The following is a 27,993-nucleotide window of genomic DNA, read 5'->3' as shown; positions in this document are numbered from 1 at the left end:
ACAAACCACCAGCTCCGCCGCTCGGGAAGGGACAAGCGCCGGCGCCCCGGCCGCGGCGCTGGCGGGGGGGGCGGCAGCGCCGGGGCCGGCCCCGAGGGCGAGCGGCACTTTGCGCGGGCGGTGAAGGGGGGCTGCCCGCCCCGCTGCCCGCCCTTGCCCGGCCCCGCGGCAGCGGGCCCGGCGGAGGCTGACGCGGCCCGGCCCAGGCCCGGCGCCCCGCCAGCCGCGGTAAGGGAGGAAGGAAGGAGGGGAGGCGGCGGCGCGGGGGGACGGCGGCGGCGGCGGCGACCCCGGGCCGGGGGCTTGGCGCCGCCTACCCGCAGGGCGAGGGCCGGGCCCGGCGCTCCCCCGCTGTGCCCGCCCCCGGTACCGGAGGAGAGGGATAACGGGGAAACCCCCCTGTCGGGGTGCGATCGTAGCGCCGGGCCGGCGCCCGGCGAGGGAAGGGGCGTTCGGTGGGCGGGCGGCCGTCCCCTCAGGGGCCTGGGGCGCGTTAGGGAGCGGCGCTGGGGGAGCCGCCGCCGGGCTTGGCAGCGGGGCCGGAGCGCTGGGGAGGGCAGGTGGGCCTTGCAATTCAGGGGCTGGAGTCTGGCGTTCCCTCCCCGTCAGCCACCTGATAAACATATATCCAGGACCACGTATATACAGTTAAAATAGCAAATTAAAGCTTCCCCCCGAACACCTTCTCAAGTGCCAGTAAGAGTTAAGAGGATATATGGCTGCTGCTTTTTTTTTTTTTTTCCCCCTAATCTCTCTGGCTTTTGCTGTGTAACTTGCCCATCTTTCTCTTCTACTTCAGTTTAAGAGGTTGTTTCCCCCCTTGTGCAACAGCTGCTGTTTGGTTTTATAAATGATCCCTGATGTTTGTTTTCTTTAAGCTTTGTACCAATACAATATGTGCGAGTAGTTCATTTTTCAGGCATTAGTATGTGCTACTTAAGTCTACTTATATTGCATGATTCTAGCAATAAATTAGCTTCATGCCTTTAACTTCAAAAATGCAAATTTTAGAATTTAGCGTAGCTACAGTAAGCTAATTGGCATTCAGATGATCTAAAAGACCTTAGAGACGCCCAGAGACATCTGGGGGGCACTGAGGACCCAACAGGTGACAGCCTGTCAAAGGAGAATTTGAGCTGTTTGAGGTTCTGCCTTCTAAAATAATGAGACAAATCAGATTTCATTGCAGTGATGATTTCGAAGGCCTTAATTCATAACATGTATAAGTAGCTACTGCTGCATCTGACGTAGCAGATTAAATTGGCTGGGTGAAGCTGCTAACCCCCAGCTGTCTGCCCTGCCCGTAGCAGGGTGCTGTTGCCCTACAGGAGGGCCCAAAGCACAAGAGCCAACTTCACAACTACTTTTTTTCCCCCGTATTGTTGGTTTAGTGCAATGGACCACTGAAAGATGCTGTAGAAGCCCCTTTGCACACCAAGCATTGTGTGTTTTTCTTAATAGTAACATGAAGAAACTAAAAAATCAGCCATTGGGCTTACAAAGTATAATGGAGACCTTCAAAAACATAAGAAATGCCAGACTCTTGTCAGACTAATGGCCTGTCCAGCCCTGCAGTCTGGCTCAGGTGGTGGAGAGAGGAGATGCAATTTAGGGAAACTAACCTGCCCAGTTGCTTCCCCTTGTGTTCCCTGCCATCAGCCACAGTTGCTTCATTAGGGACACCATACACGCACGGATCCTCTGCAGCGTGCACTTTTGCCTGTTGTAAATATTTTTGGCTTTCACTGACTGCCCCCTAGATCTAATATCACAGGGGGAAGTTTTGCATTCAATTTATCTAGTGCCTTCATCATCTTGTAAATCTCCATTGTAGTCTCCCCCAAGCTCCTCCTCTCCAAACCAAACAGCCCCAGACATTCAGACATTTTTTGCCTCTCTTGAATAGTGGCAGGTCCATCCACTTGACAGTTTGAGCTGAGAGCAGAACTGCTTACAGGAGTCAAGACGTGGGTCCATCCAGGTTTTATGTAGGGCCAAAACAATACCCTGTGTGATGGGCTCAATACTTTTCCTCATGATGCCCACGATTTTATTAGTTTTCTGGCTGCCACCAAAAGCCAGAGAAGGTGCAGTCAAAGTCTTGAAGATTGTATAACTGTATGGTTATTAATGTTTATTTCAATTATTATAAGAACTTATAAACATTTAGAGTGATAGTTGCAGTGCAGTTGCCGTGGTAATTAGGTACCTAATTTCTTTGTAGTTTCAGAATCTCACTTCTTTTTCTGTGGATAGATAGAAATCCCCATACAGGTGAGATATTTGTAAAGCGCAAGCAAAACATTTTGGACAATAGGCAGGGCACATACATGTTTGTATAATTTCCTTGAATTCTTTGGTTGTACAAGATGAAGCAGGTAGAAATTCTAAATTGATCATTTAATTAAAATATAAGGACAAAAAGCATTGCGAACTCGAGCATAAGAGCCATTTACTTAAACTGCCTCAATGCTCTGCAGAATCCTCAGTGTTAGTAGGCAAATTCATACAGTAGCGTAAGAAATGCAAGTAATGCTTTTCATTTTGACGCCTTAAAAATGTAATTGCAAATAGCTTTCTCACTGTCAAGTATGCCACACTTGGGGACACTGGAACGCTACTGAATTGGTGCAGGAGGGCATGTTGTTTCAAATAGCAGCTTTATATATTCTTTATTAACATCAGCTGTGGAGTGGATTTGTTGCCTCTGGCAGAAACTAATAGATGAAGTTCAAGAGGAAAATGAGAAAATCTATTATGCACTTAAACTGAGCAGTTCTATGTACTGCAGATGCATTCCTTCTTGCTTCCTGGAGGTGGTCAGGTAAACCAGGAAACGTAGAAAGGTAGCCTTCTTAGTCAAGATTTTAATTTTATTTTAATTCTTTACTTTGCCAAAAGATCTCTTCCATATAACTGTAGAGCCAGTGAGATGTTCTTTCCTAATTACACAGTGTCAGGAGTTCGTTGCTCCTAACCCAAAAGATAGCGAATAATAATCCCTTTTCTGAAACAGAAAAGTAAGCAGTGGGGTTATGGATGTTGATGTTTTTGACTTTGGTCTTGCTGGATGTTCTGGAAACCCTGCATTACCCTGGTTGCTATGTGTGATTATTTTGCATCTGAGTGTTCTGCAGTAGTATTTTAGGGATTTTATTAGTTTGCTACTTTTTAAAGCCAGACTTACAAGAAAAGATTTTAGTGATTGAAGATGCTTTCTTTACCACTTAAATATCTACCATTTGTGTGTGTTGTACTTCTGTTACTAGATTTGCCAAAGGTTCTCCTAAATGTGTTTTGCTAATTGTAAGAAAGTTGCAGAAGACGTTGATAGAAGAAAAATCGCTCTGAATGGCTTCTCAAAAGGAACTCTTGAAGTTTTAGTAAGGGTTTGTTTTGCAGACAAGTTAGCGCTTTCACTAAATCGGCAGTTTGTTTGCTTAAAAGTAGCCACGCTCGTCTGCAGTTCTGCGTGTATCCTCTTTTTCTAGAAATTGATATATTGTTCTTTCTGGATGACTGACTCATACATGCAAAAAGAAGGATGCCTAGTGGTTACTTAGGATAGTTTATACAACTGTAGAAAAAGAAAACTCTTATTCATTAGTGTGATAAGGGCACAAGGAACAGGAAAGGTGTTGAGTACTAGGTGTGGAGAGATTGCTAGGGATTGTTGGTTAAGTGATTGTAAAGATCATACTGCAGTGAATACAAGAAGATACCAGGAGCTGATTGGATTCTCTTGATCTTGTTGAAATGCAACAAAAAGGTGCCGGGACTGCTGTTGTGTAATGCGTGCTGAGATCCTGCATTACCCAGCAAACACTGAATGTGTGTAGTTTGCCAAGCTGGTCTTTTTTAACTTATTTTCTTAGTTCTGGGTTAATGTAGTGTCATTGGCCTTGGCAAGTGATTGTGTAAACAGATGAAATTGCTACAGAGCTCTGTGTCTAAGCGTTGCTGAATGTTTTATGGGCAGTTAGAATAAAATGCCTTTTTTACAAAAGGGAGAGTATTCCGTGATTTTTCCAGAGAAGACAGGGAAAGAACATAAGAGTGTTATGCTGTGGTTTGTCTTTACATTTTACTGTTTAAAGACTTAAGATAAATCTGACAACCCCAAAATATTTAGTAGATGAACATATACATGCATGTTAACAATATGCAAGGTTACTGTTGATGTGTGTGGATGGTGTTTTTTGAATTCTGTGTTGCTGAGTTGCTGAATTCTATATTGCTGTTCAGGCAAGAGGCAGCCTGTAAGCATGATTATTTTGCAGGATGAGGGTCCAGATTAAGAACATTAAGAAAAAATATATCCTACAGAATACTGTCATGGGACTATCTCTGTGGATGTGTTATCGGCTAGACTCTGGGGACCAGATGCGTTTGTGTCCAGCTGTACAATTCTGGTTATAAACCTGAAACAACTCACAGGCTTAAAAAATTATTTTGTAGTTTACATGAATTCACTGGCACTGTTTTGTGTGTGTTGAGAATACCATTTTTTAAGGTTGTGCTAAGCAATTATTCAATTCAAATTTTTTGAGCTTGAAAATAATTTAAGGTGATACCATGTTCATTATTAACTGGAGATTCAATTTTAGCCTGTATTTGAGAGTGTGTGAGTCCTCTGGTTATTTTATTATTTATATTTTTCATGCTTTGTCCATGGGGACTTTTTGTGGTGAATTTTCATGTGTTGTGCCTTTGAACAATAATTTCTTTTTAGCAATGGAGCAGAAATTGTTGGAATGGAAGCTAGAAACAGAGAACTAGTTCAGAGAACTAGTTTTCATTTGGAAGAAAAAAAAATAATTAAAATTATATAATAAGTGTAAATCATGTTTAAATTGGTTTCAGATGTGTAACTGATGAAGAGATCTTATTGGCTCTTTTGTGAAAGGGAATTTTCTCACTGATATAGCCTGAAATAAAAAAATTGCAAGAATGAAGTATCATAATGTGACTTGAAGAATTCTGTTCTCAGGAGAGGAAGAGACAATTCTGCTGAGGCTGCTTTCTCTGTTAGCTGCCCAGGCACTTGCAATTTGTGCCACAGTTTTCTGTGGGTAACTTGTCCGTGGATGCGTTTTGGTCACTATCATTTGCTGGGAAAATTACTGCGTGGACAAAGCTGAATTAAAAAATGGCGAGTACCCCAAAATTCAGCTGATCTTCGATCCTAAGGAAAAGAACACTCTGCATTACTAAAGACAGTATTTGTTGTGCTTTGGGCCATTGGCACAGATAATGTAAAAAAGCTCAGATGATTTTTATAAGGTTGTATAACCTGCTGCTGTACTGAAGACAGCAACAAGCTTGGAGGTGATTGGTTTGGGGGTTTCTTTGAAGCTGATTTAGAAACTGTGATGGGACTTGCATTTTCTGACTTGAAGTATGGTGTGGGGATTGGAAGGGGCAACTTCATACTTCTGATGTCCTGAATCTGATAGAAATACATGTGTCCTATCACATAGTTTGTTAATGGCTTTCCAATGGAAGTCAGTGAAGTGAAATGCACCTGAGTTGCTGGAATTGTAACAATAATAGGATCCATCATGTGGCCCTGAAAAAGCTATTTTAGAGGATTACAGTGTTGTATTAGGCTGTGTGTAATATTTATGTGCACCTTGTAAAATTCTTCTTGGCTGGGGTGAGTAACTTTCTGATGAGCAAATAAAATATCACCCTAGATTGTACATTTTTCATTTTTTCTCTCACCCAGATATTTATGTTATGTTCATTATTAAAGTGGAAGGTCAGGATATACAGGTAAATATTTGTCACTGTTGTGGAGGATTGATTTCATCGACAGCACGTGCTGGGAACTTACTGACTGGAGTAACTTTTGCTATGGCAGTGACTCCCATTGGTAACAGCATGAGAAAATCTGATATTAGGTCCTATTTTTAAGGGATGTTTGTGTACTGTGGTTTGCTATGATTTGGGTCAGCCACTAAAGTGTACTTTTTATTTTCTGACTTTGAAAACATGTCTTGCAACCACAACAGCCTTAATGTCACCTGGTGTAGCTCAGCTGGGCTCCGTGCAGCCATGAGTTTATAGGAGGTAACGATGTGGCCCAGTAAAAGAATGGATGTGGGCAGCTTTGAACTTGTTTGAATCTAAATTTCATCTAAATCAGTCTAGATTCACCCTCACAGGAGATGATAACACTTTTATCCTGTGCTAGGATTCAGTTTATTTCTGTTCTTTGCAGAAATTTTACAAGGGTGAGTCTGCCTCGTAGCATGCACGTATCAGTGTCTTCTCCTCCAGTTTACTAATTTAACAGCTCATGAATCAGACTGCACTGCTCAGCACTCTATTGTGCTTCTGATAATTAATCAGATATGGCTCTAATTACTGACTTTCAGCAGAACTTAACTGTGGTCATCTGTAATGTCATCTATTATTGACATATTGTAAGAATATAGGCAACAGAAAAAGAACTTGAGGGAATTTTCTAATGAAAATTGCAATGATTTTCCATCATAAAGCTTTTTATACAGCTAAACTGCGGCTACCTCATTTGAAGGTATCCGCCCTTGTATGTATAACCACATGATGTACCATGTTGTTGAAAGCTTTCTAAACTGCAGACGGTCACGTGTAGGTAACTGGCATTTATAAGAAGACACCTGCCTGGCCAGGGCTGTTGCTACACGTGCCCAGGGCAGAGCACGCAGACTGGGAGTCTGTGGGAAGAGGGAACATACTGTAACTTGTCTCCTTCAAACTTTCTTCTTTAAGTCATCTCTTTCATCATTAAAAACAATACCTCTAGTGTTCCAAAGCAGCAAACCTTTGCAGTCTCTAGTCAGAGCTGTGTTTTCTCTTGCTTCCACTATTTATGAATTGTGAAGACAGACAGCAAAGATGACAAAAGATGTGTTATTTTTTAATGACTAGAAGTACAACAAAAGGCAACGTCTGCCATGGCAGGAGGAAAGCTGAACTAACAGAAGATGTATTTACAGACATTACTGACTTTTCTTCATGCAAAAATCAAATGTGGTTGTTTCTTTTAAAACTAGAATTACATTTAAAAAATTAAGTCAGTTATTATACTTCTAAAGTAAGCATACAAATCTTACTAATACTGCTTGATAATAGTGATGTTAACTGACTTATTCCCAAGGTTTCTGTCAAATCTTTTAAACTAATTGCAAGTAGAAGATGCAGTCTTGCTATAGAAATATCATAGGCAGTTATTAAAATATTAATCACATCAATCAAAAAATGCTTTCATAGCTCAGTTGGCATCTGTCTCTTGCTTTAACAAATTTTTTTCACTAACACACTATAGGTATTTTCTTTAGGATTCTGAAATTCAGTTGGGTTTTTTTCTAGTGGGATTTCAGGTGTTTTTAATTTGATTTGATCCTTTGAGGTGCACACACAGATTGGTACTGGTGCATCAAATGCACGAATAGCAGAGCAGACTCTGCTAAAATCTTGCCGTTTTTAAGTAAGGCAGGAGTGAATCACTTCAAACACATGGAGATAGTTCAGAGGTACAGTAGGTAGGGGTGGGGTGGGAGAGCCTCAGTACAGATGTAACTTTTCAATGATTTTCTGCCCCTTCTCTCAAGAAACTGAGGATTTTAAACTCGTTTGCCAGGTAGTGAATGCCTAATCAGTATCAAATGTTACTGTACAATTTGCTAGTACTGCTTCTTGCATAAGGGTTTGGCAGTTGCAATAAATGAAGAATTGTGGGGGGCTTGTCTCTTTTAACACCAACATCTAAAAATTACTGATTAGTACTAACAAGAGAGAGAGACACTAAAAGCAAAAGGTTGGGGGTTTCCCCTGTAACAAATTTGATATGTTAACAGTACACTTTATAAACTTAGTAAGGGAATGCTGAGAAGTTATGTGAAACAAAGCACATGTTCTTGGAAGTTTTGGTTGCATTCCACTCTGAAGCCTGTGCTTAATCAATGTCTAAATGTATTGGGGAGGTACACAGTGCTGTTGGGTAGGGCAGAAGAGGTCCTAAAATTGCATATGCATAACAATGCATTGCTCCTTGTAATGCATATAGTATATTTATTAAAATAGGGGTGATAAGAGTATTGAAATTTCTTCAAAATAAATACTACCTTTTAATACCTAGGTTTTTCTCTTCCTTTCAATTCCCAGGTAGGTAGAACATTTTGATGCAAGAGTGATTGTAAGTACAAAGGTGATTCCTTTATAAAATTAATCACTCTTAGAGGATTCTTGAGATGATCATTTAATCATTATGGAGCACTTGCATGTATGTAGCTTATATATAAAAGCAGTAGTTTGTCTCAGATGTAATACGGAGAACTAGGGAGAAGAAGACACGAAGAAGATATCTACAACACCGGTCACTTTGGTTAAGGTATGTGCGAAGCCAGGCCCAGTCTCTGAAATAGTTGAACAGTAGTTCTGATTTCACAGTTATGGAAGTGGAAGCACAGAGATTAGGACCTGAATTCTAGAAGGGCTGAATAACTGCCGTTTCTGCTGATTGATAACACATTACATTGCAGCACTCCTAAAAGTCGGGTACCAAGGAAATCGCAGAGAGAAAGTTTGCGTTCTTGGTTGCAGCCCTCATGGATGTCAAGCTCTGTGCTTTCTTCCCCTCCCAATCTCTGTGCATTGTGCATTTTTAATTCTCCTTTCCTGTTGGAGATCAAGATACATGTTTGACTTAATTGGAATTTCATCTTACAGTCTGGACTAACAGTTGAATTATCCATGCACAACTTCTTCAGAAGTACTTCATATTTTAATAGACTTGGGAGCAGCAATAGGAGGAAAAAATTCTATGTGTTCTGGGATACCATTAATGGAATATGCATTGTGTAGGGACAATTGCTAGGGAACAAATTAATCACAGATTATTTATTTAACAAAGAACATTATTGATGTTACACTTGGGTGACTTTTTGCAAACATATAGCAACTGATAGGTGCAAATTGGTATTAGCATATTTAAATTGATGCAGAAATGACTGCTTTCTTGGTCTGTAGGCCATTTGGCAAGAGAGACAGCTTACTCAAGTGTTCAGGACTGGCTTAATGGTTTATTTTTATGGAATACATGAAAGAGAAATGCATTCCCCTGGCACAATGTGCACACTTATGAATGCCTGTTAACAGACAGTCACCTACTTATTTGTAGTTTGTATTTGGTTGGTGAAACTAGCTAAGGACAGTCAGCTTCATATGTGTAGGTAAAATGTATATGACTTTGAACTGAACGTTTGTAACTGTAGGAACACTGGGATGCTGTAGCACCTGAAGCGTGACTGCCACTGTGTCATGTAAGGTGAAGAGGCTTTCTCCTTTGTTTAAAGTTCTGTGTTTAAAGTTTTCTCCTGTTGGATTTCTCAAGAGAGCTTAGCTGAAAAATCAGTTCACTCTCTTTTTTCTGTTATTTTGGGTGGTGTTCTAATGATTTTAAACCCTTTATTAATAACAGCTGAGATAACAGCTGAATTGGAAAGTTTTGTTTGAAATCTTAGAAGTTGTACTGTATCTGTTGAATAAGTTTAGGATACACTATGTAGGGGATAGTAGGAATAAAAATGCTGCTGATTTGATTGTTATTTACATATATAGATGTTTTATATGTATGGTGTGTGGGGGGGTTATATATGTGTAAAAACATCTTTGAAATGCCTCTTTGCTACATGTTTACTATTTGTACATTCTTACCTTGAATTTTTTATTTTTCTTTTTGTCTTTTTTCTTTTGTTGTTGTTGTTGTTTCAGTTTGGGTTTTGAGTTTTCATTAACAGTACCGTCTGGTTATCATTAAGAATTACAGGTTGAAGTCTTGCCCTAGAGTCTCCGAGGTATAAATGAGGAAGAGCTGCAATCAAACCATCCAACACATCTGTTTCAGGTGAGAAATACAGAAGTCTGTAGACTTAAAAGCTTCTTTTAAAAAAATAAAAGAAATCATTCAGCTTATAACTTTTAAGATGGCAAAGAAAAGAACAGCAAAAGAAATGTAAACTACACTTCATCAGAACAGAAGGCGAGATATCAGAGCCATCAACCAGCAGGTGTAAGAGCTAGAGCCGCTATTGACACGTATAATAGGGAAGACGGGTATGTGTGTTTCCCCCTGAACGCGTATTTGTTTGAGTGAGGTGCTGACTGATACTGCTTGGCAATTGGGTAAAGTTATATGACCGTGTCATTGATTTGGGGTTGTCATATAAGATTGTACAAGCCTGTTTGTAAGGCAGAATGCTGAGCAGCATCATTGTAGTTACTATTGTAAAAAGTTTCTGTGGCAACAGGATGTATCTAGCAAAAAGCTGGTACTATAGGAGGACACTGACATGTTCTAGCAATGATGTCTTTTTCAGTTAATCACAGATACTAATGTTTTGCTACCTGTGTCAAGGCAAAAAGGCCTTTCTCCATACAATGAAGATACATTATAGAATTGCTGATACTGAACAAATGAACACTTTGAGTTTGATTTTTCTGCATAAAGAACCTGTAAAGTTTGCATATGGTTTTCACGTATGAGTTTGTTCGTGTCTATACAGGGACAGTAAAGAGAGAGAGTCCTGCGAAATGTGCTTCCTACAGCTGCTACTGTTGTAGACCATAAAATTGTTGCTAGCTTTCAATGGCTCTATAACCAGTGAGTCATTTCCCCAGTATATCTCCCTGAGTGTGATGTGAGATGTGAAATGAGTAAAGTAAAATGAAAAAAGTACAAAAGACTCTTAATATGTATACTCAGTACTAGATGGTCAAGGTACAGATAGCACGTATGCTCCAAAGAATTTTATCTATAAAAAGCTTGCAAACTGCCAGCATGTCACACCTGAAAATATTAAAACTTGTTGGTAGGTGCACTGAATGCTGTTAATGGTTCTGTCCTAGTGTTTTCAGACTTATAAGTCCTCTGTAAGTGAACTGATAGAGTTGGCAGCTAAAAAACAAAGACTTGATATTGATTTAACAATTATTGTTAAATTTTCCTAAGTAAGAAAAGGGAAAAAAATGTAAGTGAATATAAGGACTTGGAACAGTGAGAGGTAGGCTCTGAGCTACAGTGCTTTGGTACACTGCAGGTGGAGAATAGGATTTGGCTAAACAGAGCACAGAATCTGCACCGGATTCGGTCTGTTAACCCAAGACTGGCTTCTGAAGTTTGGGATGCAAATGTCTTCTGCAGGAAGGCTGTTACACTTGATGGAGAGGGTTGGAGGCCAAGTGGAGGGAAGAGAATGGTGTGGGTATGATATATGGGTATGAGCATTGTAGAGATTTCAAATCTGAGGAAAAGAAGAGAGCCCCATCTAAATATCAGAATCATAGATATGTATGTGGGGGACAACTGTTTTTATCATGTTTTTATCATGGATCTGGAGTTGTAAAAAGACCTATGCAAATAAGTAGCTCCAAGCACAGTGACTAACCTACACTGATTTCCACTGCCTTTTATTGAGGTGACTGACATTTTAAGTAAATTATATAAGGTTTGTTTATAAATGCCCCTGCAAGGCTCCTAACAGCATTGTCCCCCACCCATTCGACCTATTCATAGCTTTTTAATGTCCCCGATGTTTTCCTGTAACAGCTACATTTTCTCCTCCTGGCTGTTCCCTGTCATTGATCCACCATCACTTGCTCTGGCATCCAACAAAGCAGCTATTCAGGCAATTGCTGACAGACTGGCTTAGAGGTATGTGCCGGGTGGCTGGCTGACCACCAGCTGCTGCCTGCCTGCCCGCCTGCAAGGAATTCAGACCTGTAGGTTTGGGTGTTGCATGTGGGGTTTTGTCATATGTTGCAAAGGTCCATTGTAAGAACTTACTGAAAAAATAAAAATCTGCTTTTGTAGCAGGCCTACGGGTTCCTAAGTTATTAATAGGGGGTTGACAGAATGACAGAACAAAGACTTGTTTTCTGAGAAAAGCAGGTTAAAAATAAAAAAAGTGTAAAAAATTTCAGTTTGTAATAATGGTGACAATATGGATTTCCAGAAATACTTTTTAGCCATCTCTGGATGTGGGAAAGCAGGATTTGTTGATGCTGTCCTAATTAATATCAAAGAACACTTGCGTTTCTGAGCAAGTACTTCCTGTATGCTGTGATGATACAGAGAACTGATCTTCTGATACTTTACTAGTGTTCCAGGAATACACAGTTCTGAAAACAGTGCTCCTTTTTGTTTGAGGAACAATGGGCAGACTGCTCTTTGTCAGGTTTGTCTTTTATTTTAATAATTTTTTTTTTTCTTTAGGGTGGAGTTTTAATGTTTTGATGTCAGAATGAAGAGCAGGATACCTCTCATTCTTCTAGCTTGTGGCTCCTTTAACCCCATCACAAACATGCATATGCGTTTATTTGAGCTGGCTAGAGATCACCTGCACCAAACAGGTCAGTAAGGTGTTGTTAGGGTCACACACACAGTGGTTTACTGTAAAAAGGAAGAAAGCTATTTAACACTAGCTATAAATAAGCTGTCACTTTACAACTGGCTTAATTTTAATATTCCTTTTTGATCATTCAGTATGAGGCTTTCATGGCATATTCAATATAGAAAGTCTAGCATTACCTCTTCCTTTGGCTCAGTACATAAACAAGTATCATAATGAGTGTTCATGCAAATAAAGTGGAAGTTTTATCAGCAGTTTTAGGATCATATTCATGTAACATGCTGAGCCTTGTGAAAGAATATGCTTAACAATTTTGAAACTGAGAAGAAACATTTATGTTCAAATTTCATACTTTTAGGATACATTGTGTTTAATATGAAGAAGTGTTACCGTTAGCAGTTTTGACAGCCAGGTGAAACTAGAGAAAAGATGAAAAGTTAATTATTCATTGTCGATCTTCACTAAGAGGTACAAGTTATCTCCCCAAGCAAAATAATTTCCACATAAAGGAGATCAGAAAAGCTAGATGTCAGCAGGCTAGAAAGTTTTGGCAGCAAAGGAGAAAGGTGGGTAATATTAGGAACTTAAGCAAGAATCAGAAATGCTACTGATAAGCATTGAACTCTGAGCTTGATCAACTACATAGTTGCTGTGGCTTTTTTTTTTATCATCTGGCAGCTAAAATATGCACATGTGTTTCTGGAAGAGGTTGAAAGAGAATCATAGGTTATTGGAACCTGACAGAGAACTTCCTAGGGAGGTGGTTCAGTCAGAACCTGAACAGAAAATAATAGTAAAAGGAATTTGGCTGTCAAATTGTGGGGAGGGGAGAAGAGAATCTGGTAACACACTGATAGTGCTGTGCAGTAAAAGCAGCAACTATATACTCACCATATACTGTGTGAATACTTTGACTTTCATGAGGAAGAATTACAAAATCGGCTCCAAGGGCTGCCTCTACATGTCTCTATTCTCCTGTAACTGTAAAATGATTTTGTTGCAGGAGCAACTAAAAATAAAAGATTAAAAAGGTATTTGAATTGGCATTTCTCACTGTAATTTTGTAACTGCTTCTGCTGCCCAGGTGTGCAAGGAATAGAAAGGTAATGTGAGACCAACTGGTACTTCTGTTTAAGTCATATGTTATAGTCCAGTAACTTATTTCTTTACCTGGAAAGAAGGATTGAACTGGAAAGTGAGTTATTATTCTGTCTGAATCACAATTCATTCTCTCGTCTGCTCCAGGGTCTGTGTAACAGGGCTCCACCCCTTAACCAGAGCAGTTAACTAAGTCTGGTGAAAATCATATTAAAATGAAATTTTGAAAGGCTGAAATGAAAGTTGTGCTTTACATTATACTTGTCTAACACCAGTGCTTAGTTTGGATAGGATATGACTTGTCTTTTGACTTCTTAGTTTAATGTGTGGAGTCTTACTAGTATAAGTATATCATGCATTGAAGAAGGGGACTTCATTTGTGTCTGGGTTGCCTACAGTGTCGTCATTGCACTTTCTGAATGCTTAACCCAGGATTCCTGCAAAGCAAGAATCCTCAGTTAGCTTGTGGAAACTTTACCCATCCCAAGTAGAGGTAGCTTTACTTGAAGTAACTGTAAATGTGCACGCACATGTTTGTATGTATAGATACACAAATCTGGTATATGGTCTTTCCCGCTACAGTGAAGACAGTTTCTCAAACAGAAGGGGTTGGCAACATGCTATAAAGGTGGTTGATTCTGGATGCCTGTTTTATGGCAGAACCGTTCCCACCCAGGAAATTAATTGGTCATTCTCTCATATTTTCAGTCCTGTTTCCACATCTCCTATTACCCAGGGAAGGAGAGGAAAAATTGGAGCTTATTTGCTGAGAAGAACTAGTTGCAGACTGGGAACCGATAGTGAGGCTGGAGGACAAACATAACTAAAGCTTGTTTGAAGTAAGGTGGTGGCCTGCTATGTTCACACTGATTCCCTTCTCAGTGAGAACAGTGCACTTCCAGGCTCACATACACACTGAATGCCTGAAAAGGTAACTAGCATGAGTGAAGAATTAACTAGCACGAGGGGTGATGTTTCCTGGGCTGTGAGAATGACTTACTTCTGGTGCTACTTCAGCATTTCTGCTTGATCACAAATCGGGCAGAAATGATGAGCTGTGCAATAGCGTGGCTGGAGTTTTACTTCACAGCCAGGCTTTACTCTTAGGAATGACGTGACTATCCCTGATGTGCATCCTGACTGACATCTCCAGAAATTCCACATGCCAGGTTTTTGTGTATCGCTTCAGTTTCAAATGCCGTCTAATCTTATTTTTCATAGATCCCTATTTTAAGTAGGGAATTCTATTGAGTTTCTGGTACTTTAAGCAGTATCTGCAGTTTTATTGCCACATGTCAAGTAATTCATCCTTTTTCTGTTAATATCAGTCGACAAATTGTCATGCTGCCTTTTAAATACAACAGATGTAGTTACGTGTGACTGAATAATTCTAATGAATATCTTTACCTGGATTTTGTCTCTGCTCACGTGAAATTGACTCTTAATGCATCCTCACACATAGCTACAGTTTTCTCAGATTCAACCCCTTGTTTTAAAATTGTTTCTTGAAACTTGCACTGACTGTGGCAAATCCCCTTCGAGTCTGTTAATACCTAATGCCAGATGCTTTTATTTCTCTTCGACTGTATTTCTGATTTCACCATAAAGTCCAAGGAAATAGTAGTAGAATCAGTCTATGTAAGATGTTTAAAACCTTGTTTCCCAAATATTGCCAGTGGAGGATACTTACATCACCAAGTTTCCAGATAAGACCAAAAGGGGTAGAGGGCAAAGGAGGGAGGTATGAAAGATGAGATGTTTCTATCTGTGACAAGACAGATAAAAGGGGGAGCTGAAGGACAAGGAGTCTTAATATAACTTGGAAAAATGTGACACAGTCAATGAGTTGTGTCAGATGCTCTGCTGGGCAGCAGAGCTGAGAAGTCCAAGAAGTCAGTAACCAGCCTTGGGAATTTGGAAGTTTATGTTGTTCAGGGGCTGTATCTGATTAAAGTGGACTGATATTTTCAAGAACGGGATGGGAGCAGATTGTAACAGCAGCAGGTCAGCATAAATGCAGGCTTCAGTTTGTTTTCCTGCAACAATTCTGATAACTGGCATTTGAAAACAACACAAAAAACCCCGGTTTGATCCTACTGTTTTGATAGTGTTTGTAGCAATACAGATACATGATTGGAATAGGATCAGATCTGCAGTAGTTACTCACTACATATACGATAAATATTGACAGACATTAGTTAAAATTAACTGACCTTAAAAAATGAAAAGGAAACCAATCTTTGATCTTTTTTTTTCATTGCAAGATTTATAGCAGTGCTTGCTTAAATAGAGCAGTATTTGGTTAGTTTTATTAGGCTTTACCCTTGAAAAATGCATGAAGAGGGATGCAGAAATAATTAAAGCTATAGAGTGCACTTTGCAGAGGTGCAAATCAAAGCAGCAAAAGCATAACTCTGAAGACATCTCCAGACATACCACATCCCTAAAGAAAAATGCTTCTGTTACATAAAACTCAGTTTTCTGAATACCGTTATCAGTGCATACAGTTTAGGTCCTAATCTTTTTCTGAATTTAAGGAATGCTTTTCTAAGCAGAAGTAGTATAGGCATCTTTCTGTTCCACAGGTTTCGTTGCCTTACTCTAAAACCCAGCCGAATAACAGGTGGGTGTCCCTTGCTTGCAGTGATATTTGAGTTATGGCCTGTATTTGACTTGGGAATCCTAGTCGTCTGTTTCGTAGCATCTCTGAAGGGAACCATTGCCTCCCAGTCATGTTACATGGCAAAAGTCAGCTTGGATGAGAGCATTCCAGAATGAGATGTCTTGTGAGTAGAGCTACAATACTTTATTATTCACATTGTTACCCTCATGAGTGGTTTTATCCTTCCTTTCTGGAGGAAATTATCATTTTCATAGCCGTCAAGATACTGCCTTTCCTTCTTTTTGTCCAAATCCAGTGAACTCTGTAGCAGTGAAGTTATATTTTGAGGTCTTGATACAAAACATTTATTATAGATGTGATGTGTGGAGATCATTCAGCATTGTTTGAGGACTGATCACTGTGCATGCTCAGTTACTCAGCTGTTAGAGGAGTTCCTGAAGTCACAATGTATTTGAGTAGCTGCCTGACTACAGAGGTAAATCTGCGTCTTCAGGCCCTGTAGTTCACTCAACCAGGTGGATATGATTTATGTTTGTCTAGGTGTGTATATGGCATCTGTCGCTACAATTTTTGCACACCTCATCTAATTCAGTGAATTAATCTTTCAAGCACTCTGAAGTGGTGAAGGTGAAGTCATCCATCCTATGGAGAGCTATCCTAAAAGATTGTCCATTACTGCTCTGATGTATTTGTTGTTTGTGTTGACTTTCAATGCAATGATTGCTGAATTTTTTACCCCTTTGATTTTCCTTCTGTTGAATTCCCTTCACAGAAGGTGACTGATCATGAAGTAAAACAAGTCTTGCCTATTTTCTTTTCATGCTTGGCAATCTCTACCTACGTGTCATGGGAGGGTAGGCATAGGATGGTATCCTTTTGATATTTAATCTGAACAAAGATGTTAGATATCACTCCCTCCATCCCAGGTAATTAACCTATAAATAAAATTAACGCTTTGGTTTAAATGGAACAATGAAAAATCCTTGTATTTGTTTTCCTAGCATTAGTAGGCTGAGAGTTCTGGGAGGATAACTATTGATTTCTTGTGAGTTCAATGGAAACCATTACTGCTACTTCAATACAGAATTTTATTATGTGATTGTAATGTATGTGTAGTCACACATAGAAGGCTGGTAAAAGAAATTAAATAATCCAGTTAACTAACCGTATTCATAAAAGCAAGTGTGCCAGTGGTCGTTTCAGTGAAGAAATGAAAATTTATATTAATGTAAGCTCTTGTTGCATCTTCGATGGTTAGAACATGAGACTGTATTGTAACTATTTCCCAACATCGTTCACTTCTGATAGCAAGTTTTACATCATTTTACAATTTGAAATAGCTGTCGCTTTCCTCACAAAGGAAGACTGACTTCTCAGCAATCAAAGTGATTTTTGTTATTTATGTATTTGATGTTGTGCATATACTATGCAGTAAAATTTAAACTCTTCATCAGACTCATTTTCTTAAATCTTGGACACGTGGGTAACTTTGTGCCCATAGAACTGGTTTAATGAAGCAGAGAAAATGCTTGTTCCTGGACAAACCTTGCAAAACCTATACCAAAACTTGCCATCTGTGTCCTGAAATTGTTCACATTAATGCACTAACATAGAGAAGTTAGTCTCTTGTCCAGTGCTGAAAAGGAAATCAGGGCAGTCTCCAGAAAATATACATAAAACCCAGGGAATTTTCTTTGGCTCATGCTTACAGACTTTGGATACGCAGGACAGAAACCTTAGATAGGCAACAAGTTAAAAACCATCATCTTGGTTAAGGCATGTGGGGTTTGTGGGGAGGTTTTTTGGTGTTTGGTTTTCAGTGAGGGGGCAGAATTGGTGTTTGGGTTAGTGGCGGTTTTTTAATGTTTGGGTTTTGGGGGGGTTGTGGTTTTTTTGGTGTTTGGGCTTTGGGGTGCTTTTGGTTTGGGGTGTTTTTGGTGTTTGGTTGGGGGGTGTTGGGTTTTTTTCCCTGTGGGTGAGAGCTATATGGTCTCTAAACTAATGTCCATGTCTTCAGGAAAGGAAAATTTGTGTATTTGAGTTGGTGTCACTTTTTATTGATGTCAGTGTCACATTTCATTGATGTCATAGAAGCAACCAGCAAGTCTGACTCTGTTTTTCCTATTGTAAAGTATAAGTTGGGAGAGCTGAATAGTGGATGATAAGGATTTTCGTTGTAACCTAGATATGAGATTGGCATTCGTCTGTAATATTTTATGTAAGCCTACAGCAGTGAAACTTTTAAAGCTTTTAAAGAGTTTTAACAGGAAGGTACCAAACGACATTAAAATAAGTGTGTTGGCTCATCTGCTCTTTTCAGCATTGTTCCAGCATTGTATATTGTCAAAGTACCAGAGAATAGTTGTTGTTCATAAGTCAAGTGAAATTATTTCCAATTTCAGATCAAGAGATGGACTTAATTACATATATGTTTCTGGAAAATTTTATCTTGCTCTATTGGCCATTTTGCCTATAACAAGAATGTTTTAAAACAGAAGATAGTTTGGACTGGCATTTTCACAGGAGGCAGGCCTATAAATCTCATTGAATCTTAATGCTGTTTTTTAAGTCCAACTCACTTAAGTTCTTCTGAAATTTTTACCCTATTACATGAAAATAATTGTACAGTTACTAAATTCTCAATTTAGAATATTAAATTGCCATGTGCCAGTATCAGAAATTATGAGTCCAGGGGTATCCTTTTCATTACAAAGCAATAGAGGGGACTTTCTGCATTTATGTTTCTTTGTTGAAACAATTGAATTAGAAAAAAGGAAGCAGATTTTTCCCGCCTTCAGTATCGTATTTGTCATAGTTATTTAAAATGCATGTGTTACTTTGGAAATAATTTTGTTTCATTTCTGTTTATTTGAAACACCCTTTCTTTCCTGAGCAATGCAGCTCATATCAGTGCTCTGTTTCCCTGTTGATTTATTAAAATGAGAGCTACATTTTTGTTTCCCAATTTGAGGCCAGAACTGCAAAGTCTCACAAAAAGAGCTTGTTGTGTTAATGATTACATTCTGTTACAGGAGTGGAAAAATATGGGCATGTTTTCAAATTTAATTAACATGATCAGCCAGATAGAAAGGGTCTTTAACGGCTGCTAAGCTGATGTTTGGACCATGGTGCTGTAGGTTTCATTTTAGACTCCATTAGCCCCATCTTTGTTCTTGAATCTTCTGATTTGTCTGAATCACATTAATCACAGCTGCAGTAATATGCTATAATTCTTGCTTTAACACAATGAAAAGGCACAATTATTTTGCTAAATAACAGGCATGAGGTGCTTAAGAACAAAGCAGTGGTCAGTTATGTCATCCATTGTTCTGGCTGTATAAAAGCAGTACTTACTGGAATATAAAACTTAATTATATCTAGCAATTTTGATAGTTTGCATCATAAATTATAAACATCTCTATTTGCTTGAAAATTGTAAGGTCATCCAGCATTCCTTTTTGAATCATCTCACAGGATAAACATATTGACAGTAATTGTGAGCAGTTCACAGAGGAGCAAGAAGGCTGCTTTTTAATTTCTTAAATTGCTGTTTCTGTCTTAAAAATAATACCCAGATCAAGCTGTTCGTAGCCTCATACACCTTTGAACTTAGCCATACTTTGAAGAGGTTGGACTAGATGAACTCCCAAGGTCCCATCCACCCTAAATTTTCAAGATACGGTGAAGATTATTTATTTTTCTTTACTTCTTTTCTTTTTTCAAAAGGAAGGTATCAGGTGATTGAAGGCATAATGTCTCCTGTTAATGATGACTACGGAAAGAAAGGCTTGGTTTCAGCAAGGCACCGGATAGCTATGGCTAAACTAGCACTGGAGACATCTGACTGGATTCGAGTTGATCCGTGGGAGAGTGAGCAGCAGACGTGGACAGAGACAGTAAAAGTATTAAGGTAATCACACTTTTTTTTCCCTTCATTATGAAGTTACTGATTGCCAAATATCTGTCAGGCTACCAGGTCAATGCACGGAACTCACTCCTGTAAAACACCCAAGCAAAGCAGAACATGTCTGTTCATGGCATCATCTGCTACCAGATACAGTATTATATCTGTGAGCAATCAAAATTCACATCACTTTTCTTCAGGAAGGTTGCGTAGTCAGTATTCCCCATCTGGAGTCTTTCCTTTCCTAGTACAAAGCAGATAGATAGGCTTTCCCCAGACCTAAGCAATACTCCATGGTATGGTGCTTATGCCATTTAAGTAGTTAGATGCATGTGGAAAGCCTCTTCCATGAAAGGGTCTTGCAAAATTACAGCCACTGAAAGAGTTCTGCAGAAAAGTTCTTGGTGGTTTTGAAGTCTCTAAGCAGGCGATATAGAGATCTTAATCAGAAAGTAAGAGGGTTTACAAACAAACCTATTCTTCAGGAGCATCCATATTCCAGATTAGCTATGTTGGCATTATTATGCCTGCAGGTTTATCTGTTCTCACATCCTTGAAAGGTTTTCTCATTAACTCTAATGGCAAATTAAACGCAAGCCCATAACTGCTGACGTTTTCTTCAAAATCACTGTTTGCTGTGGTTTTGTGCTGGAAGGAAGAATTAAACAATTTGTCCAAAACCTGTTAACTTGATGTAAGGACCTTGAAACATGCCTTTTTCCCATATGGCTGGTCTTGGTAATAAATGCACTAGGGGGCAAAGGTGTGAAAACACAAACTTCTTGTGATAGCCACTTTTTGGAAACGTAGATGCTACAGAAGTCAACAGATAAAAATGAAGAACGATGGGTGTCTTTCAAGAAAGCAAGTGTGCTGTAAGAACTGTCAATGATTCTTCACTTCTATCCCCATTTTCTAGGTAACTTTCTAACTGGAATCAGTTGTTTGTATAGCTTAAAGCTCTAAAACATGTCTTCCAACAACTACCCAGAAAACTCTTATGACTCTACATGGAAGCAATTGAAAACAAGACCTGTTACTTTACAAAATTTCCATAGTCAATGTAACAGGCAGCTAAGCACCACCACAAGTGGGATATGAGCTTTGCTGCTTAAAATTCTTTTATGTCATAACTATTTGGAAGCCTCTGCAAAATCACAGATTTTGATGGATTATGACATTTTCATCGCACTCAGGTAAAACAAGTACTGTAGGAAAAGGCCATTCATGTGTCTCAGGACACAATGTTCTACTGCAGTTAAGTGTACAATTCAAAGTACTAATAAGAAGAGACATTTAGGTACAATAATGATTTTTGCTTTTGGCTTGCAATAACAAAATCTCTTTCCATTGGTACTGAAGTTTCCTGCCGGAGGGAGCTTATAGTGAATTGGTTCTTGGTTCTTTCACAAGGGAAGAATCTACAGATTAACCTTCAACACTTGTGAAGAAGCAGAGCTCCACAATAAACCATTGCCTGTTTGTAGCTGGTAAGGATCTAGCCCTAAAGCCACTTCTTTTTTTAATATTCACGTATGACAGTTAAAATACAATACAAAGCCAAAATACCTACATGTGCTATTTTATCAGGATGCTGCTTTCCCATTCAAGGGATAGGGTTCAGCATTAGGTTATGGCACTGGTTCAGTTCATTAATATAGGTCATCATTTGGGGAAAAAATTGTTTAAGCTCATTTCTCTCCTTAACAGGCATCTGTTTTCGCATTTAGTGACTTTATTTATAAAACTAGAGGTTTACTTTCTAGGCAGACAGGAAGTTTGGCTGCTCATACCACATTGATACTACTTTCCCTGAGCAGAAAATTATACATACAGGTTTCATTTACTGTACCTCTTATCCTAAAGGACTCTGAAGTGCATTTACAATTTACAAACCCAGTCTTGCAAGTAGTACTCACTTCAGTTGGAGCTGTGCTAGATCAAAACCTTTGGAAATAGGATCACCTGATCTGTAAGATTTGTGGCTGCTTCTCTGGAAGAAAACAGTTTTACAAAACTGAGGTTTAAGAGAAAAATCCCATGCCCAGCCAGTACCGCAGGACATACCTTTTGGTGATTTCTCACACTGGAACATACAGTTGTGATTATAGAAAAGAACAGAGGAGTTTTCTGCAAAGACAGGGTAGCATTGCCTAGCATTCACAGAATCCCAGAATGGTAGGGGACCTCTGGAGATCATCTTGTCCAACCCTCCTGCTTGAGCAGGGACACCTAGAGCAGATCCCAACCCGGTCTTATTCTGCTGGCTAGAGGGAAGGGGCAAAAGAAGCAGCTAGATGTCTACGTTCACTCAGCAAAGCAAATAAAAGCAGAACTAAAAGGCTCCACTAGTTGTTTTCTAAGCATGTAGGGTATTTTTATGTATGCTTTTGTAAAGTAACAGGTCTGGGTTTTAATTGCTTCCACGTAGAGTCATAAGAAATTTCTGGGTAGAAACGTAGTATCCCAAGGCTTTTTTTAGAGAGGAGGAGGGAACATGATAGAGCTATTTCCCACTTCGCTGCCATTCCTGAATATTCTTCCTAGGCAAGAAAACAATATTGTTAGCAACCAAAGAACTACATTCATTCCTCTTGTAATGTAGATTTGACTGTGGTTTATATACACTATGAATTAATTTAGAATTGGCAAAGGTCTATCTTACCCAACTTTTGTGGACTGGTGCTTGTGATTTAATTATATAGTTATTCAAAGCTTCACACACAATTCAGAAAGTGCTTGATAAACTAACAGATTGCTTTGTCTTTTTTGGTGTATCTTTAAAATAATGTAACCCTCCCTGCCCCAGCACTTGAAACACCTGCTGAACAGACCTTTTGGCAGTTAAGATTTTATAGTACGTGTAACTTCAGTCCTGCAGTGCGCTCTTTGCCAAGAGTTCTTATTTTTGAATCATGTCCCAAGCATGTCAGTCCATGCTACGAAGTTAGTGTACTTGAATATACATAGCCTGTTTACAAGAAGACAGGATTAAAAATAGAAATGTAGGAAGGCACAGGCCAAGCTACTGCTACCCACTCTCTAATACCATATGTCCTTCACCTCTTGGCTGTGCAGTTTCTTTAGCCGATGGCTGATCATCAAAATTACTGGAGATAGTTATGCAGCCTGTCTAGGTGTAGGTTCTTGACAAATGTGCAACTTATTCCTGTGGCTAAAAGTATTTGCATGATTTGAAGAGTGTACGTTTAAATCACTGAACTATAAATTCATTCCTTAGGCCAGACATTCTAAGAGTTATCTATGACTTTGTATACGTACTGAATTTGGACTGTACCTTGTAACTTATAATCTTTGCTTTGATACAGTTCTATCAGACCTGATGGTCACTTTGGCTATATACGTACTAGGCAGAGATGGGACACTGTCTTGAGTCTGTGTCTACCGGTCCTTTTTTACTGTGAGCTTCTTTCCTGAAACTATTTTGGCTCACGCCAATATAAGCAATGCCTACACATGGCTCAGGACAGTGCAAGTCAGGGACTATTCTAAATAGGCAAGGCCATGCTAATTTGGAAGGAAGGGAGTTTAGGTATTCAGATCTAAGATTGGTACTTGCGCTCATGATCAAAGAAGGGGCTGCTACCATGAAGTAATACTTCCAGTATTGCAGCGGGGCACCAGTGATCAGTAGCAGCAAAAGAATAAAGTCATAGAAACCTGGAAAAACTGACAATAGGATCATTGCCTGTCTTCATGGATCTGAACTCAGTAAAATTAGAAGCATAGCAGATGTCAAAAATCTTAAGAAAATTGTATATTTTGAGTTTCTCAGGGCTGTGATTCTTTTAATTAAAATGAAAGGGAAAGCCACAAGATGGAAACTCAAGGAACATATTTTTATGGGGAAGAGGATGAGAGAGAACAAAAATATCTCCTCCTGAAAACTGAGCATACATTATAGAAACATCATCAGAAGGGGTTGTATTTAATCAAGAAATCAAATCTAGTGATTGAAGTGTGATTTAATCCTGTTTCAAGCAAAAACCTCCACAACGTTTTAAATGTAATGTTGCTACCAGAATTGCCATAATGGTAGAATTTCAAAAAGGAATTGAAAACCAGAATGCCATTACAGAGATTGCTTGTGAATTCTGCAAAATGTTAACTACATTGGTACTAATCTCATGGTAGGATGAATATACTAAATTCTTAACAAATTGTATTAAAATCCAAAGTGCATAAAAGCAGGCTGTGTTCCTGAATCTGAAAGTGCCACGTAATCGCTTTGTGCATCTCTGAGAGGATTACCTCACACAGAAGCCTTTATTTTAAATGCAGGCACCATTACAATGAATCACTGGGATTGCTCCAGTCCAAGAAGGAATTAATGAAAAACAAACAGCCCATAGAAGGATCTACAGAGGATTCCCTTTCTTACCAGAACCCAGGTTGGTTCATAACTGTAAACACTACTCTTTGTTTAGCATTAAAAATGATACAGCTTTACCAGACTAGACTGATGAAAAAGTTGAACATGGTCGCTGGTACGTTTTGAGGGTTGGAGCTGCCTGCCAAAAACAAGCCATGCCAAATGCCAGCCTGACTGCTGGTACAGTTATTTTGTAGTAACTCCCACATAGACAGGGGATTTATTTTGGAGTTCTATTCATTCTTGGTTTTATAAGCAGCTCTTCAGCTATGTCAGAGATGTATGATGTGGCCCTGCTGGTTTTGCAAAGCATAGAATATATGAATATAAAATATAAAAAAGTTATAGGGTTTACTTAGAATTGTAATTTTAGTGTTAGACAATGGATGAAGTATATGGATACCACACCACTGATGCTGATGCATTGGTGTTTACTGCATTTCTGGACAGAAAAAACTTCTATTGACATTAGAAGTATGGCAGGTTCTGGAAACACTGTCAAGTTCAGGTTTCCTATTTTATCATATTCCCTAGCCTTATGACTTGCTTGGATGCTGCTAGATTTTTATATACTTTTTTTTTTCCTGTAGTATTGCAGCACTTCTTGGACATGAATAATCCTTTTAAGTTGTTCATGGTTATACAAAAGTTTCCAAAGGGAAAAAAGTCTCAAGGCATTTGGAAAACTACTGTGAAAGTAGTAAAGACTATTTTAATTTTCCATTACAAAAAAAAATCATTTGGCTATTATTTTCTATAGCACTTTATGTAAAAATGGTCAAGAAAACAAATGTTAAAACTAGTCTTTCTTTCCCAGTAAGGATTCTCAGTTTAGAATTCATCAGTCATCATCACAGGATTCCTCTACAGTCAAAAGCAATAGGCATAGCAAGAACTGGGTGAGAGGAGGGATGGGCAAGAAATAGGTTTCTCTGTCTAGTACACAGTGGCTGGATTTTTTTCTATCTGGCAGCTATCCGCAAAGAACAATCTGTTAGTTTGAACAGAGAAAGGCTAGCATCCTGTTGTTCGTTACTTTTTCTGCCTTCAGTGCTTTGACTGACTGGGCAGTGATATGGATTTTGCTGTATGAAACACCTGACCCACCAAGAAGGAACATAACAGTTTCTTCCCTCTTCCTTTGGTCACTAGCATGGTATGGCGTGGGCCATGGGGGATGATCAAGGGGTGCTGAGAACTCCAGAGCAAAATAGAGTTCCTCCCCTTTCTCAAAAATAAATGTTGGCTAGCACAAACTTTCTAATGGCAGGCAACTGTTACCCAATTCCTCCTCCCTTCCCCCACTGCACCCCCCAAAAAAACCCTTCCAGCAATGAAATCTGTTGAACAGGGGTTTTCTGCGAAGTTTGTAGAAAGGCTTAGTCACCTAATGGAGGCTTTCCCAAAGATCAGCTTGATGGTTGAATTTAGCAGTGGCAAAATTCCAAAACATGCTATTTTTCTACTAAATGTATGCCTACTGAACTGTAAGACTTCTTTGCGTAGTGCCAAACCTCATGATTTTTTTCCACATGAAATAATCAGGTCACTTCAACATCTATTGCAAATAAAAAGGTTCACTGAGGACAGATATAGACAAAAGGCAGTTTTAATAAAATTAGAATAGCGTATTGGTGCTAGTCATTCAGGATGAAGATGAAAAAGACAAAGCTATGGAGTTCTTGTCTGTTTTTCTGTCCAGAGATTTGCCATCCCTCCTTGATTCAGCAAATATAGTTTCACATGCAATATTTCTTCTCCTACCTACAAGAGATGGTTGATTGTCTTAATTTAATTTTAATTGAATCCTCTGCACTTCAAGTCTCTCAGTTGCCTTACATGAAAAACTTTTTTTTCAGCTCTTGAATGTTCTTCCCTGGCATATTCCAACAGCAGTCTCCCTTAATTGGACCTTATATGTTAATATGTTAATAGTTATTTCTTCTTTAGCTTACTCTCTCCTTTTTACCTGAACAACACTTCAAAGATTTGCAATTCATTTCTGTCCACCATCATTGACTGGCTTTAGAGCTCTTTGTACTAGAACAAAAATGCCTTGGCCACATGACACAGGATATTATCTGTATAATAACTTGCTGGTTCAAATTTCTCTAAAAACGAAATAAAACTCAGTAGGTCAACTAACTAGCTTATTGTACCAGTATAGGTAGGTAGATTAGATACAGTCCATCATGTTTTCAATTACATAGGTGCACAAACCCAGGCGAAATTGCAGGTTGTTCTCTGGCTAATGTGACAGTATGCAAATATTGTGTCTGTGTGCCGGAGTGCAGTAGGGCAGCTGCTCCCCAAGGGATGGGGAGCCATATGCGGTAACACAGTGGCAGGCAAGGGCCTCGCTAGCTGGGCTTAGTCCCACAGTACCTGAGCAAAGAGAGCAGGGCATGCTGGGGTGTCGTAGCCAGGTTCAACCAAGTCTAGTGTTTGTGCTAAAATAATTCTTTTCTTTATTTGCTTCTTCCACTTTTTGGCTTGCTTGAGTGGTGAAGTAATTTTCCTTTAACATTGTACAGATAATACTTGATATGCTGTGAGAATTATGAAGTAGGTAATAAAGTAATTGTGACCAGACGTGTAAAATCCAAGCTGAATTTTTCTTGCAACCTTTTGAAAGAAAACTGGAGTAAATGTTAAAAAAAATATATTTTAAATTAAAAATTGATGAATTAAACCCAATTCTAAGTATAAACTTCTTAGAAAACCGAGAATAGAAATCAGTACAGTATAGAAATCTCTCATTTCCTTTTGTCTTTCCAGTTCCGCCAGAATTAAAGCTTCTCTGTGGGGCTGATTTTCTACAGACATTTAAGACACCCAATCTCTGGAAGGAAGAACACATCAAAGAAATAGTGGAAAAGTTCGGTTTGGTCTGTATTAGCCGTGCTGGCTCTGATCCTGCTCAGTATATCAATGAATCAGACCTTTTAACTAAGTTTCAGCACAATATCTTTCTGGTGAAAGAATGGATTCAGAATGAAATCAGTGCAACACAGATACGCTATGCCTTGTGCAGAGGATTAAGTGTAAAATATCTCGTACCAGATTCTGTTATATCCTACATTGCACACCATAATATCTACACAGAAGAGAGTGAGAGGAAGAATGAAGGTGACTTGCTTCAGCCTCTTAAGTTGAATAACACAACAGTAAACCCACTAAATGACTGATGTGTGTAGTGTGTGAAGTGGACAGACCTGGCATTTTTTCATGCAAAGTTCTTGAGAAAGTTGTTTCTTGTTAGTGAGGGGAAAATAAAAAAATTATTGAATTCATGTGGTGTTTTAAATTCATGGGTTTTGTGTATGATAGGGCTTAAGCAAATTGGGATGGTCAGCTGCGTGGGTTAAAATACATGAAGAACAGCTTCCTTGTGAAAATAAAAGGAAAAAGATCTTAACAATAAATATTAATCTCCAGTAATACTTAAGGATCAAACATAGTACTTCGCTGAATTGTAATTCTGTAATCCTACAGCCAGTTTTAGCATGAAGATGCCTTACTGTTCTGAAGCAGCAAAATAAAAAGAACCATATAACATTTCTTTATATAAATATATTTA

At 39.0% G+C, this 27,993-nt stretch overlaps 1 protein-coding gene across 6 annotated transcripts; it reads left to right on the top strand.

The window, feature by feature from the left end:
• On the top strand, positions 1 to 27,985 carry NMNAT3 (nicotinamide nucleotide adenylyltransferase 3). Of its 6 annotated transcripts, XM_064457339.1 has the most exons (8): positions 1 to 228; positions 4,991 to 5,152; positions 9,807 to 9,892; positions 11,594 to 11,698; positions 12,260 to 12,396; positions 19,843 to 20,026; positions 24,323 to 24,432; positions 27,192 to 27,985. In XM_064457339.1, exons 5-8 carry the CDS (start codon positions 12,288 to 12,290, stop codon positions 27,599 to 27,601), a joined length of 813 nt encoding a protein of 270 aa, XP_064313409.1. In that variant the 5' UTR covers positions 1 to 228; positions 4,991 to 5,152; positions 9,807 to 9,892; positions 11,594 to 11,698; positions 12,260 to 12,287; the 3' UTR covers positions 27,602 to 27,985. The 6 variants fall into 6 exon arrangements, with proteins under 6 accessions (XP_064313409.1, XP_064313407.1, XP_064313410.1 ...); XM_064457337.1 differs by lacking the exon at positions 4,991 to 5,152; XM_064457340.1 differs by lacking the exon at positions 11,594 to 11,698.
• Positions 27,986 to 27,993: the final 8 nt, after the last annotated feature.

The sequence above is a fragment of the Phalacrocorax carbo genome, chromosome 7 (genome assembly GCF_963921805.1).
Source record: "Phalacrocorax carbo chromosome 7, bPhaCar2.1, whole genome shotgun sequence".
Lineage (NCBI taxonomy): Eukaryota > Metazoa > Chordata > Aves > Suliformes > Phalacrocoracidae > Phalacrocorax > Phalacrocorax carbo.
Note: the sequence above shows the minus strand (reverse complement) of the source record. Positions and strands in the feature narration are given on the sequence as shown.

Coding starts and splice junctions, on each gene's coding strand:
- NMNAT3 (XM_064457338.1), top strand. CDS start 12,288: ATGAAGAGCAGGATACCTCTCATTCTTCTAGCTTGTGGCTCCTTTAAC. Junction 20,027..24,322: donor GAGACAGTAAAAGTATTAAG/GTAATCACACTT, acceptor TTTTAAATGCAG/GCACCATTACAATGAATCAC. Junction 24,433..27,191: donor CCTTTCTTACCAGAACCCAG/GTTGGTTCATAA, acceptor TTGTCTTTCCAG/TTCCGCCAGAATTAAAGCTT.